The following is a 14029-nucleotide window of genomic DNA, read 5'->3' on the forward strand; positions in this document are numbered from 1 at the left end:
AATGTGAAACCATCGCCAGCTCATAGTCAGCTACATATTCACCCATGTGGTGAGGTTTTTTTTAATCTGCTGCTATTTCCAAACTCAATAATGAGCTCCCGATGTATATTATTCATAGGCATTTGGAGTAATGCCTGAGTAGATTGTACAAGAGTAGAGGAGCGTCCCCTAGTGGCCCTGTTCTTGGATACAGCTCATAGGGGAAGGGGCACATTGATGAGTCATCTCAACAAGACTTATTCCAAATGTCGTTCGTAGCTAACACATTTCACAACAAATGTTTCTCGGCATTCGTGTTATTTTATTATTATTTAACAGATCTACCAATTTATCTCCCCTTTAATACAGTTGTATGCTGAAAATGTATCCTATACATTCGTTACTGTTATAAAATGATAGCTTGTTTTGCTTCTGAGAATATCCGATCCATCTTCAGCAGACGACTTGGATCCTTGCCCTCCTTTTCCCCGAGACCCTCTCCGCCTCCCCCTCTTTGACCAACAATAACCTTTTACCCAGAGAGCTCCCATAGGACCAGAGCGGGGGCAGTTTGGAGCAGAGCCATGTGATTGGCGCAGACTCTGGCATATGGTGACGTGGCGGACAGGGCCGAAACCGGATTGGCTCTGGCGAGAGGCGGTGGGAGGAGACTCCGACAATGAATGTGCTGAGGACACATGTTTACAATGATGGGGGAAAGGGGAAGAATGGAGCTGCACAGGATCACTGGACACTGTGAGTTTCTCAGTGAAGTAACCAAATTCAAGAGCGGTTTGATGTAATGCTTCAGAAGGCGCGTGAGAGGAGTCTTCTGTTTGATTGTGGGTGCCGGCGGTGCTACTGTGCTGTGTAGTCGCATGCTGGTCTGAATGAATTAGACTGGAGTGGTGTGTGATTTGTTCGTGTAAGTTGATCTTGTGTGTGCAGTTGCCTGCTCTTAAAGATGTTTTTTTAAGGTTGTAGTAGAGAGTTACAAAAAAAAAAAAAAAAACAATTTTAACAGTCTTCCTCTTTACACACAAGCGCTCTATCCTCATATAAAGGACTGAGCATTTTGTAAACAGACCGGAACCCCACAATTAAAAACTGTTTACTTCACCATGAATGCACTCTCTTGCAGATGGTGCCTCTTTTGAACAGACAGATCGTCAAGGAAGCTCCCTAAGAAAGTCACTGCCGAAGGACACTAAAGAGGCACATTGACCTGATGTCAGTGTCCACAGGAGAAACATGCAAAACAGATATTAAATGAGTTATCAAAGCTGATAGCATTTGTTTTTGACGTCACTGTTCTGCACCAAGTTCCTTATCAAGCGGGCACAAAGGGGACACAGAGGCAGGACAAACACTTCCCAGGCATGACCAGTGCTCAGCTGCTGAAAACGTCACCAGAAGAGTCTGTGTTCGGTGCCCAGCCGTCTCACGGAATGGCCTCCACTGTGTCCGCTGTTCCCTGCAGCGTCCTCGGCCCCTCGTCGCCCCCTCCAGCTGTCTGGCCTCCTCTGGACTTCGCCCTGGGCGCTCTTGCCTGCTGCGCAGCCTGCATATTCACCAATCCCCTGGAGGTTGTGAAGACCCGTCTCCAGCTTCAGGGAGAGCTGCGTGCAAGAGGATCCTACCAGAGACACTATCGTGGAGTCCTGCAGGCCCTCTGGGTGGTGGGCCGCACAGACGGGCTCCGGGGCCTGCAGAAGGGGCTCTCCGTTGGGCTGATGTACCAGGGTGTGATGAACGGCGTGAGGCTGGGCTCGTACTCCTACTGTGAAGCTCTGGGTATCACCTCGTTCCATGGGGGGAGTCTGCTGTCAGGGGCAGGGGCCGGGGCGCTGGGAGCCCTCGTTGCCTCTCCCGCCTACCTGGTAAGTTTACTAGTATTTCCTTCTATTGTCTCTACTATAGCAGGGTTCCCCATATTATTATTTCTTTTGACCCCTCCTCACACACAGAGTGCATGTCTGAGTTGTGAGCAGTTCTTTGAAGGGATTTTTACCCTCTTAAGAATAGTTTTTAGTTCAATGAAACTCATTAAAAAAAACTCCCTCAAAGTGTTGCACAGGTTGTCAACCATGGTGTATTTCTGCAATGTGTGTGTGTGTTTGTGTGAGCCCAATAGGTCCAAATCAATTGTAATTGAAACCCCACAAGTGGATCCTTCGAGTTAGGTTATACTCAACACAACCTCACACACATACATGTTAATTAACAGCCAAGCGCCTACATAAAGAAGACTAGTAGAGGAGCTAATGTGTCAAGATGACATGTGAGTGTCTTCTGTGGCAAGCTTCAGATATATTATGCAAAAAGTTTCAGCATATCAATCTTTTTATGAAACATAATGTTTGGATAATACTGACACAGTGCTCACTATCTATGACCAGAAATCAGAACGTTTACACCTGGTAGGTGTCTATCTACAGCAACATAATACATGTGTTACTAGTAGTTGTTGTTCACGCTCACTCAAGCACTCACTTACCCAAATAATAATATAAAAATGTCAACCAATCCTTTTCACAATAACTGTTTTAAGCCTAAGAAAGATATAAATGGGAAGGTTATTAAATGGTTTTTATAGGCAAAATATAAAAAACAACAGCAGCTCCCTGACTGCGAAATAAACGAGGGGTCTCCCACTTTAAATGACCTGAAAGAAACAAAATTGCAAAACTTAAATTCAAACGTGACATTGCAAACATTTGGCCTCAACAACAGTATTGTATCACATCGGAGACGGCTCAGTTTCACAGGCATCTCAAATGGCCCACATCTATTTTTACGCAACACGAGTGCCCGTGAGGCAAAGTGAACTTACACGGGGGGGTGTGTTGTAAGAACAACGAATCACTGCCATCTAATCTGATCACATCTAGTTTTGAAAAAAAAAATACAAGATAAAACAAATATGGTATTAAGCTGATTTAAGCATATCTTATGCACATGGATGGGCCGTGTATCTTTTCATTATTTATCTGCCCTCCCCCAACGTGTCCACATCCCGTCCTGCTTTGTTTGTTAGAATACATAGACTTAATTTGCATCTATAAAGATAGACGACTAATGTTTTTGACATTCACACTCGTCTCACCTTCCTTTTGATTCACAGAATAATTCAGGAATGAGAGGAGCAGTGTTGTGGTAGTTAAAGCCATCCAACATTTTGCACAGTCATGGAAAGACGATATTGTTTTACAAAATGTTGTAGATCACTAAATATACCCTGCACTTTGCTTCAACCTTCCCCTCTGCTACTAAAAATATACAGCGTCTTGTGGCTCCTTGCAGTCAGCGAGTGAAGGACGTCTGAAGGTTATTTTATTGACACTCAGTATGAGAGCATGCTATAACTGCTGTTTCTTCGTTAAGGTTTGGTACAAATGAATCACTGAGGAATTTGTTAAGACAAGTGTGTGTTATGAAACTCACACCTGGTCGACAACAGTGGCGTTACCTGTAATTGTTGCATAACCTTTCTTGACATCTGACTCACACAAGTCTGGTTTTGTCTGTACTTGGATTCATTTTTTGACACAGTATCTATCTAGTGCAGTCTGAATGCATATTAAACCTTGTGTGCTGCATTTTCCTCATAGGTGAAGACCCACCTGCAGGCTCAGACTGTAGAAGCCATAGCAGTGGGCCACCAGCACAACCATCTGGTAAGACATGTTCAATGTAAGACACATACATTTTATAAGTTGTCTTTTCTGGAATTAGAGTTATTATAGTAAATATACATTCAGATGCTTTACTCATGTAAATCTAAAATTCAAGTCATATTTTGTTAGTATTACTAGAAAATGTACTTAAAGTATCAAAAGTAAAAGCCCTTATTATGCAGGGTGGAATGTTATTTTTATTATTTTTTGTCAGTAATGATTAATTTAAAGTAAATGCACACAGCAGAGAAACAACTACTTTAATCATAATAATGCTTTGTATCCATAACAGTATCCCATATTTTGTATGCAAAACTAAAAGCACCTGCACAGCCACATGGGTGCTTTCAGTTCCACGCTGGAATAACAGCAGCTCTCAGGACCGTGTGGGTGTGTATGCACTGCACTTGACCGCTCCCTCGTCCTTTTGTTGGTTATGGTGATCCTGTTATTGCAGGACATCTTACCTTGTCATCACTCTCATCTGTCAAATACATATATTTCATTAAAACAAATATGTAGTGAAGTAGAGCTATAAAGTGACATAATGTGGAAATATGTAAATCATTATTGGTTGATGGGGATTATTCCCTAGAAACAGATTCTGCATTCGCGTGACAAGATTCTGGTTTGTGTTTGTAGACCGAGTCATGTTTGAGCAGGTGTTGGTTAAAAAGTCCATGTTGAGAGCAAAAGAGCAGCACACGAAAAATGGATGTCTCATCGCTGTCTCATCCGCCAAAATATAGTCCCTCCCCCCCAGAAGTTTACCTGTCTTAGGACTGATAGCCGATGGGTTTCGAGATGATCCGGCTCCATCAGCTGAAGGAAGACTTTGTATTTAGCCATGTAATGTGATTGTTTAATTTGCAGAAACAGATAAATACAAATGCATCACGAGAGCGATCTCAATGCCATTGTTAAATAAATAACATTCAAGTCATGATAGTGCTTTAGTACTTTGTGTTGGTATGAAGTCCCATCAGAAACCCATTTAAACGCTATATTCTACTACATGTATGTAAAACATACCCAGTATCATTAAGTGCTCCTTTGTTTCTTCCATTCCAGGGAGTGTCTGATGCCTTTGTTACCATCTATAGAAGAGACGGTTTCATTGGTCTTTGGAGGGGAGTGAACGGGGCCGTGCCCCGCGTCATGGTGGGATCAGCTGCTCAACTGGCAACCTTCACCTCAGCCAAGGACTGGGTGTCACATTCCCAGGTAGACGTGACAAACGGCTGACATTTTTTTTTTATAGCACATGTAACCGAACAGTTGCTGCTACGTCACCAGCCCGAAGTAAAACTTCAGTCAATAATCCCTTTCATTCTTTCCTTGCAGTGGTTTAGTCCAAACAGCTGGCTCACAGCTTTGATAGCCGCCATGATCAGTGGAGTCGCCGTGGCGATCAGCATGACACCGTTCGACGTCGTCAGTACACGGCTCTACAACCAGCCAGTGGATGAGTTGCGTAGGGTGAGTTGAAGTGACTTCTTTTCATCAAAGGAGTGTTGTAAGTGTATTCTAGCTGAACACAGACTCAAACTTACTGTGTTCCTTCTCTGCCTTATCAGGGCCGTCTGTACCACGGATTTTCCGATTGTATGCTGAAGGTGTGCCAGGCTGAGGGCCTGCTGGGGTTGTATAAAGGCATGGGCCCTGTCTTCCTGCGCTTGGCTCCACACACAGTGCTCAGCATGCTGTTCTGGGATCTGATGAGGCAACATTCTGTGAAGGACAAGCAGAGCCAGGGAAGGAGCTAAAACATCCCACATGCCTGCGTGTGATTGACTGGACTGTGGACACTGAATCTGAAGCAAATATTGTCTGGATATTTTTGGTAAATAAGCTTATTCACTTTCTTGCAGAGAGTAAAGAGCGCATTTCCCAAAATGTGGAACTATTCCTTTAAGTGAGACTCACCAACTCACTCTTGACACACGTTGCACAGACTCTAACAAACACCCTCAGGAGTTCCCATGAAATTTCACAAATATATGAAATATATGCTGTTGAACTGTGAAGTTCTACTTTGATACCTCATTTACAACTAATGTCTTGGGCTCACAGCAAAGCTGAAATGAGACCCATGTGGCCTGCAGGTATATGTATGAAGTGCAGATTAGATTAAAAACAAGTCTTTATTGTTAAGACATAATCTCTTTATTCTGTGGGCATAGCCCAGTGTGGCTGCTGTCACTGTTAAATACATCATTCTAGTTGCCTTGTCTGTTCTATGTAAATCTAAACATCCAATGGGAATGTTTCTATTTACTTACACAATTATTTGATGTTTTTAAATACAGAAATTTAACCTACAGGTACTTAAGCCTTTGAACAATAATAATAATAATAATAATAATGAAGCTATTTTTGTTTTGTTTGTATTCTCTATGTTTTGGTTGATTTAAAAAAAGTGAAAATCATTAAACATTTGTTTTTGTGTCCTCTTGGACACAAGTGCAGCATAGATGTAGTGCATGATATCAGACACATTGTAAGCAAAGTGACTTTATTCACAGCTGGTTAAAAGGTGTCTGATTGCTCTGTTTTGAGAGCACTTCCAGACTCTTTCATCAGGAAATGATTAGACTGACAACTGCACTCAATCCTATTTGACCTTTGGACCTTAAACATGGAGCGCACTCAGACCTGATGAGCACGAGGAAATAAAGGCAACGTGAAGGTTGGGCTCACAGGAATTGAACATGTAGTTTCTGACCAGGTTCCTAGGTTGAAGAAGCATCAGTTAGAGGGTCATATCACCTTTTTTTTTGTGTGTTTTCTTGTTGAGATATTAAAAGGAAAACAAAAATGTTTTTTCCATTCTCCTGGATCATGGGAACTTTTGAATGGAAGTCTTTTGAGTCAAACCCAATAGACAGTTTTTTTCAAGGTGAGTTGACTGTACCTTTTAATTCTTTATGGCAATAAAAAACAAATTGAAATTCTCAGAACTTCTGTGTGACGTGGTTTCCTTAAAATCATATTTCTTTTGGCTGTGATGTTGTCTATGATTGGAAGGTCTTGTGGGTGCGTGTGGATTATCGGTGCTGTGCAATTTGATGAGAATTTACTACTTCATTCAAACATGCAGGTGAGATTATTCTACAGAAATGAGAGAAAATACATAATTTTGCATCCAAAGTGTATTTTATTACTTGTCTAATTCTCCCCTCCACATAGTGATTCTGAGACTGAAACTGAAAACAAACAGAGGTCATCCTCACCTGGCAATCTTCTGAGGAGGAATTGGATAACAGTTGTTCAGTTCTGGTCCCTGACAGTCCTTCTGTCTCTGGTGGGCCCGAGGGTTTCCTCTCTGATAGTGCTGGAGTTTTCTCTCAGAGCTGTTTCTGCATGGTCATCAGCAGGACTGGTGAGTCACACGAACAGAGCAGCTGATAAGATATTGATTTCGTTTTCAGGGTGTACTTTTAACGTTTGTTCTTGTGTGGAACATATAGATCTTTCTGACACTGATCTGACTTAAATTCCTCCACGGTCTTGTATCCATCTGACTCAGAATGCCAATGACAGAGGCCTAAACCTACTCCTGATCCAGTGCCAGTTTTCCCTGGGTTGCGGCCTCACCTGTACTCTTGCGTTCCTCCATCAGGGGGCTCCACACAGCTCCTTCAGCTTGTTTCTGGCTGCTGCTCTTAGCTGGGCATTGGCAAGTGTCAGCCACAGTCTGTGGAGCCATGTGGCCAGACTCTACCCGCTACATAGCAGAGAGCGTTACTGTGGGAAGTGCATCACCCTCCTGGCCTCTGGACACACCATACTGGCTTCAGTGCAACAAGCGGTCGTGTTAGTCTTTGCTCTAGCAAATGTGGCTTGCACCGCTACGGTTTATGACCACTTCCTGTCCCAGAAGGATGCTCTAAAGTTTTGGATTCCATTGACACTCTGCTACACCATGTTGGTGGTCTACATTCAAGGTGATTGTCTGGTAAACTATTTTAAAATATTTTAAAATTAAAAAAGTACTTCTGGAGAGACTCATTTTTAAATTAGGTTAGTTAAGGAGGGTTAATGAGTTTGGTCACCAAGCACGGTGAAAAATAACAAAAGAGACACAATTCAGTCAAGTCACAGCTGACAACACACAAACTATACTGCTGTGGGCACAAATGATTTCTTAGCATTATTGTGTAACTTTTTGTCTTTCCATCTTGCAGAGGATCAGCAAAGGCAGACTGGCACAGAGGCCCTGCTGCACACTGTCCTGCTCCGACTGGGAGCTTTACTGGTGCTCATGGTCACAGTGGGCGACTGGTCCGATGTCCTCCAAGTCCTCATCACTTTCCTGGGGGAAGCAATCTGCCTGCTGCCCTCTAAGGACCTGCTGAAAGCCGCGTTGAAGGACTCAGAGTGATTTTACTAATGCGTTTAAGCTGCTATTTCTCCAACATGACATTCATTATTTAACTGTATAGAAATTCTAAAATTACATTTAGGATTAAGAAGACACAAGCTTGAGGAAACATAAACAGAGCTCCAGTCACAAAAACTCACAATGAAACATCAGACAGTTGATGGTGTACCCCACAAAAACTACCTCAAATACCAGAGACTACTTCAAATGTCAAGATATATGAATACTTGATAACATAACAATTGAATCATTGTCACACTTGGCATATTTGTGTACTTTACCGTTATTGAGTTTTGTTTTAAACAGAAGGAAAGAATGAGCAGTTTGCCGTTTTGCTACTGTTTGATTTCCAGTGAAAGAAGCTTGAGGAAATGTTATTCTTGCTATAATATTGTTTTGATGCTTCATGTAAAATGGAAGACAAATACTTGAAGGGATTGTCTTATTAAATATATTGTATTGCAGATATAACCCAGCATAATTATACTAGGCCCAAGTAATTTAATAAAGTCATTGAGTAGAATAGAGAAAAGCAGAAAGCTGAATATATGTAATTATAGATTAGACGAGGATAAAGGCTTGTCAAAAAATGCATTTTTAAAAAAGTGCAAAACAGTCTTCAATACGGTCAGAGATGGGAAGTATTTCATTACAAGTATCTATTGCTGCAACTGAGAAGCCTTTTGATGCACTTTTTACATATTATAATGAAAGACACTATCCAGCTGCATTATGGGAGGTGGGTGGACCCTGCTTTTTTGGAGCTCAAACCATAACTTAAATATCTCAATAAAGAAGTACTTTAACCGTTACAGTCGAGTAATCTTACTCCCACTTGAGGTATTTGGATAAAGTAACCGTATTCCTCCATAGTTTTCCACCCATACTTATATTTGCAGTTAGCATATCAGCACTGTATTTTAGAGCATACTATTGTTTCTTATTTACTACGTCCTTCCCTTCATTCTAATTCAATTGTTGTCCTGTTTTGCCAAGTAAATAAAAACTGTGTTTAAAAGTAAAAAAAAAAAAAAAAAAACATACGATGGTGAGTAAATTGAAAAGTCATGCTGGAGAAGCACTGATGAGGTTCACAGGGTTTAATGAGGATTTGAGCTGTTGGGGGGGCGGAGCGTGAAGGTCTGGGGATTGTGTCATCAGTAGGCATGCTCCCTCCTGCAACCGTGACATCACTGCAGCATTCCTTTCCACAGAGCTGGAACAACAGAGACCCCCATCACTCTCCTCATCTCCCGTTCACCCTCTCTCTCTCTCTCACACACATTCACGCCTTTTCTTCCACACTGACCCACATTCAACATTTACGTCCCTCACTCTATCCTCCCGTTGACTCTCGGGCTCCGGAAACTAGCCACAATATTTGCTGATCGGCAGATCTGATATTACAAGGACTCTGGTGGAGAGCACCAAACACAACAAAGCAGCTTTTTCATAGCCCTCACAGACACTGTACCCCCCTTCTCTCTCTCTCTCTCTCTCTCTCTCTCTCTCTCTCTCTCTCTCTCTCTCTCTCTCTGTCTCTCTCTCTCCTAATACACCAATATCTCCTCTTGCACAATGCCCTGATTCATTGCACTGTAATGCTGCGGCTCCTTTACGGCTGCTTTCAACCACAGAAAGCTCCATCAGTAGAGCCTGATGAACCACATATTATCGGACGTCGGCGGGGCACAAATGGAAGCAATGCCATGTGACACTGATAGTGAGTCAAGGCCGAAGTGATATAATGTAGTGGGGGAAGGGAAGAAGGAAAGAGGGAGAAGAAAAAAAGAAGGCAGACTCAATGAGGGAGGTAGGGAAAATAAAGCTGACAGAACAATAAGGCAGAGCTGCACGGCAGAGAGAGAGAGAGGAGAGTTTGAGATAGAGAGTTTCTGGAAAAGGCAGGTAGAGTCACATCCTTCTGGCATGCAAACACATACAAGGAGTGGTAGGTGGTGCTGGTTCTATAAGGGCAAAGACATTGTGAAGTACTTTTTCATACTGTATATTCCAGGCTGACTGTGCCTTTGGTTACATTGCCCAACTGTTGCATGACTTCCTTCGTGTGTCTACGAGCATGCATGCCATTATGTGTGTGTGTGTGTGTGTGTGTGTGTGTGTGTTCGTGCACGCCTGCCAAGTTTTCATAGTGGATGAATGTGTCATGTTTTTTACTGCACTTTGCCCGAGATTAACTGTTCACCTTTTACGGTCGGGAGGGAGGTGGTATTGTCATTCCGCCAGAGAAGGAGGAGGGGTCGACGGACGAGAGAGTCTGGGAGGGAGGTTTAGAAGGAAAAGGAGTGGCCTTCTGCTGATAGTCGTCTCTCAACCGGAGTAAAGTCTTCTCTCTGTGGCAGCTTGCAGGAGGGAAAACAAAACGTTTTGAGATACAGAGCAGGGAAGGGGAAAGAAGGAAAAGACAGAGCTGTCTTCAAACCAGCATTCTCTCCCAGGTATGTAATGGCAGCTCACAGCCAGAGGGAGTGGGTTTAAAGGAAACAGATGATTCAGATGTGTGCTTTCTGCCTGTTAAACCATTCATTATGGGTAATGAGAGCTGTGAGCTTGTGAGTTTACTTCTCTAAAGTGAGAGTGAGTGCTCCCGCAAAGTTGCCTTAGAGGGTGTGTACACTTAGATTAAATATTATTGAGATGATAGGGATAAATGCCATGTTTAATATTAGTATATGTTTTATTCTTACAGTCCAGGGTTGCTGAAAAAGATCAAGTAGTGCGTGGTCTGTAATGTGTTTCTGCCTCTATACAGGACTGTAAAACATCAGATGTTTCAAGCACTCTTGAGTGCAGGATATATCCGTGTCGAACTCCCGTGAGGCTGTATTTTATGCAGTCATGGCATCAGCAGCTTCACCAAAAAGGATGGTGTCTTCTGTCTTCATCACTCTGGCGTCTCCTCATCGAGCCACTGTGAGACAGCAGCCACCCGTCCTCCAAGCTCACAGCGACCTGGCCAGAGACAAGCAGCACACTGCTGTACGAGTCAGCCCGAGTGAAAACATCCCTGCCGTCAGACGTAAGAAGGAGGACCAATCACAGTCTGAGGCTTACAGCAGCGTAGACAGCAAAGCCCGGACTTGTACGGGAGCCCCCGCCCGAACTTCAGGCCCTCAGAGCCCAAAACCTGCCCAACCTGGACCCAGCAGGACAAAGCTGCAAGAAGACAACAGAGGTGTTACAGGTATTCATGACACAATCTATTTTTCATCTTAGATTCAATGCTAACTTTGTTTTAAATGTCTGTTTTTTAATTACTTGTTAAGGAGAGATCCCCAAACTATATATGGGCGCCATCCTCATCTCAGCTTGAGACCAACGGCTCAGAGCAACATTAGTCCCAAACTCTGAACTGTCAGCAGTCGAGTTATAATGTAGGCACCGGTTTGCTGCATCATTTTTTATTATAACTTGCCATCGTTTAGAAGAGTTGTGCAAGTGCAATATTAAATTGTGCATCACTCTTTTAATTGGAAAAATATCTTAACCCTCTTCTCCTACTCACCGGATGCAGGCTGTATTATAAGCTAGCAGGCTGGAAAAGATAAATATTTATCAGCTGCTACATTTGATCACATTAGGGTTTCTGTGTTAGAACCATGCAGAAAATGTAAGACACATTCTCATTATTATTATTTTGTACCTATTTTATATTCACGTATTTCAGGAATCTCCCATGCTTAAATAAAAGGCATCTATGTAAGTTGCTAATTTGAAATAAAAATCTTCTTCTCCAACAGAGCTCTTCCCTGCTCCTCCTCCTCCTGTCGCTACATTGACTTCATCTCTGGGAACATCGCTCTCTGAAGAATCTGCACTTCCATCACCTCCTCCTGCCCAGACACCTCTCTCCCACCCTCTGACCCCAGGCCAGCAGCCGGTTTACAACAGAGAGGTATGCAGAATTCAGTCCCATTTGCATCGCCCAAATGTTCATGTCTACCACTTTCATTTACTCTTACTTGATTTCTTAAAAAGAAAATAATAATACCAGAAGTAAAAAATGTCACAGATTCAGTGCTTCAATGGCTTTATTTTTAATATATTTTTCTTCCAGCATCAAACCTGACCAATATTTGATAAAAATGTAAGCATTTCTTAAATAGTGGCTCACCTTGTGAGGCCAAACTCAAATATGAACTTGTCATCTGTCTCAGTTTCACATTAACAATGTGCTTTACATTTGAGGTGGAAGCAAGCACACCATCTAATGGGTTAACACAAGATGAGCAGTCCCATGGTATCCATAAAAATGGAAAAGACACGAGCCGGGAGAGTACAGGTAACATGATCCCTATATACACATTTACAACTCTTAACGATACACTTATTATAATAACCCGCTTTGTCATTTGATATTTGTGTACAAAGCAGAGGTGTGCGGCTTCTGTCGGAAGCCTGTGGCTCTTTCTGAACCTGCAATAGAGGCCTTAAACAGGACGTACCATGATGGTTGCTTCCAGTGTAGATCTTGTCACATCCCCCTGGCTGGCAAACAGTACTACAACAAGGCAGGAATCCCACTCTGTGACGACTGCTACCAGGTAGATCAAAGTCAGCGCAGCCTCCACTTCAGTTATTAAAGCTGCAAATTGACCACACCAATGTGTTGCATGCTCTTTGGCTTCAAATCACACTTTACATTATTACTAACTGCTTCCAAAGACTGCTGTTAAGTTTTACATTATTGGATTGTGGTTTTCCCACACCCTTCCCTCGAACCACTGATTTCCATTTATTTCACTGCAGCTTGAAAATCATCTTGCAGAGACTTATTAGTGTCAATATTATGTTATTGCACAGTGTAGTTGCTGTAGATTGAATTCACTTCTGACTGCAATGTAAAAAAATATAAATAATAACAGTAGCAATGATGCTAATTGTGATGGATCACCTATGTATTCTTTATTTATTCTTTATGTATTATTTATTTATATGAATGAAAGCTAATGGCTGCTTGTAAGGTGGGGGGGAATATAAAAAAAATGTTAACACAATACTGTATACTGAGGTATAAGTGGTTTGTAGTAAATAAGTGAAATCGTGGGAAATGTTCCTGTTGTCTATTAATACAGAAATGTGTTCCACAAACCATTTATTTCCATGTCTTAGGCCAGCCTGGAACTTTGCTGGGCATGTGGGGAGGTTATCACAGATCATGTGATCCGTGCACTGGAGCGGGCGTATCACCCTTCTTGCTTCACCTGTGCAACATGTAAACAGCAAATTGGAGAGCAAGCTTTTGCTCAGGGAGAAGTTGGAGAAGTTTATTGCCTCCAGGACTATTACAGGTACGAGAGATAAAAAATGATGGCAAGCATCGCACGAGAAACATCCGGCCTGTTGCACAAAACCTCTTCCGTGAATTGTGCAACAGGCTGGAGATGATACATCAACAAATAGCTTTTAAAGTGATTCTAATGCATTTCTTCGCCTTGTGTGAATCACTTTCTTTTCCAGGTTCATTTGTTGTGATTAATATTTTTCTTTCTTCTAAAATGTTGTCCATAAAGGAAGTATGCTCCAAAGTGTAATGCTTGCAAGCAGCTAATCATTCCAAAAGAAGACGGTACTGACAGCTATAATGTTCAATGCCTTGGACACTCTTACCATGAGAACTGCTACAGATGTGAGGTAGGCTGTTTTAGAGTGTGTAATGTACGGACATGCGTATGCAAGCACACATTAATCACCACTCGTCAATAACTCTTTGCTATTGTTTTAAGGAATGTGCCATCCAGCTCTCTCCTGAACCAAATGAGCATGGCTGCTATCCTTTGGATGGGAAGATGCTTTGCAAATCTTGCCATCTGAACCTGGTTTCTGGACAGCACTAACACCGGCCTACCAGCCTGGGATGGACTGCAAATGATGGTTCAAAGAGATGCAATGTGCATAACTCTACAATGACACACATCTCTTTCCATTAGAACAATAATTCATATAATAATGGCATTTTTTATTATTT

The 14029-nt window shown here is 42.3% G+C and overlaps 3 protein-coding genes across 3 annotated transcripts; all 3 read left to right on the forward strand.

Moving 5' to 3' along the window:
* Positions 1–643: 643 nt before the first annotated feature.
* Positions 644–6468, forward strand: slc25a34 (solute carrier family 25 member 34). Its single transcript, XM_084034155.1, has 6 exons — positions 644–735; positions 1121–1859; positions 3591–3656; positions 4728–4880; positions 5001–5135; positions 5234–6468. The coding sequence occupies exons 2-6, from the start codon at positions 1359–1361 to the stop codon at positions 5420–5422; spliced, it is 1044 nt and encodes a 347-aa protein (XP_083890281.1). The 5' UTR covers positions 644–735; positions 1121–1358; the 3' UTR covers positions 5423–6468.
* Positions 6469–6669: 201 nt separating this feature from the next.
* LOC311029203 (transmembrane protein 82-like) lies at positions 6670–9493 on the forward strand. The gene is made up of 4 exons (XM_084034216.1): positions 6670–6756; positions 6846–7038; positions 7186–7603; positions 7844–9493. Exons 1-4 carry the CDS (start codon positions 6725–6727, stop codon positions 8038–8040), a joined length of 840 nt encoding a protein of 279 aa, XP_083890342.1. The 5' UTR covers positions 6670–6724; the 3' UTR covers positions 8041–9493.
* Positions 9494–10194: 701 nt separating this feature from the next.
* Positions 10195–13934, forward strand: fblim1 (filamin binding LIM protein 1). Its single transcript, XM_084022792.1, has 8 exons — positions 10195–10499; positions 10814–11245; positions 11802–11956; positions 12250–12343; positions 12436–12605; positions 13174–13352; positions 13575–13695; positions 13788–13934. Exons 2-8 carry the CDS (start codon positions 10900–10902, stop codon positions 13896–13898), a joined length of 1176 nt encoding a protein of 391 aa, XP_083878918.1. The 5' UTR covers positions 10195–10499; positions 10814–10899; the 3' UTR covers positions 13899–13934.
* Positions 13935–14029: the final 95 nt, after the last annotated feature.

This window comes from Eutrigla gurnardus (assembly GCF_963514095.1).
Source record: "Eutrigla gurnardus genome assembly, chromosome: 2".
In the NCBI taxonomy this organism is placed as follows: Eukaryota; Metazoa; Chordata; class Actinopteri; order Perciformes; family Triglidae; genus Eutrigla; species Eutrigla gurnardus.

Excerpts from the sequence above, each read along its gene's own strand:
- LOC311029203 (XM_084034216.1), top strand. The coding sequence starts at position 6,725 with ATGAGAATTTACTACTTCATTCAAACATGCAG. Across the intron at positions 6,757-6,845 it reads TACTTCATTCAAACATGCAG|TGATTCTGAGACTGAAACTG; the intron begins GTGAGATTATTC and ends CCCTCCACATAG. Across the intron at positions 7,604-7,843 it reads GTTGGTGGTCTACATTCAAG|AGGATCAGCAAAGGCAGACT; the intron begins GTGATTGTCTGG and ends TCCATCTTGCAG.
- fblim1 (XM_084022792.1), top strand. The coding sequence starts at position 10,900 with ATGGCATCAGCAGCTTCACCAAAAAGGATGGTGTCTTCTGTCTTCATC. Across the intron at positions 11,246-11,801 it reads AGACAACAGAGGTGTTACAG|AGCTCTTCCCTGCTCCTCCT; the intron begins GTATTCATGACA and ends CTTCTCCAACAG. Across the intron at positions 12,606-13,173 it reads TCTGTGACGACTGCTACCAG|GCCAGCCTGGAACTTTGCTG; the intron begins GTAGATCAAAGT and ends TCCATGTCTTAG.
- slc25a34 (XM_084034155.1), top strand. The coding sequence starts at position 1,359 with ATGACCAGTGCTCAGCTGCTGAAAACGTCACCAGAAGAGTCTGTGTTC. Across the intron at positions 3,657-4,727 it reads GCCACCAGCACAACCATCTG|GGAGTGTCTGATGCCTTTGT; the intron begins GTAAGACATGTT and ends CTTCCATTCCAG. Across the intron at positions 4,881-5,000 it reads ACTGGGTGTCACATTCCCAG|TGGTTTAGTCCAAACAGCTG; the intron begins GTAGACGTGACA and ends CTTTCCTTGCAG.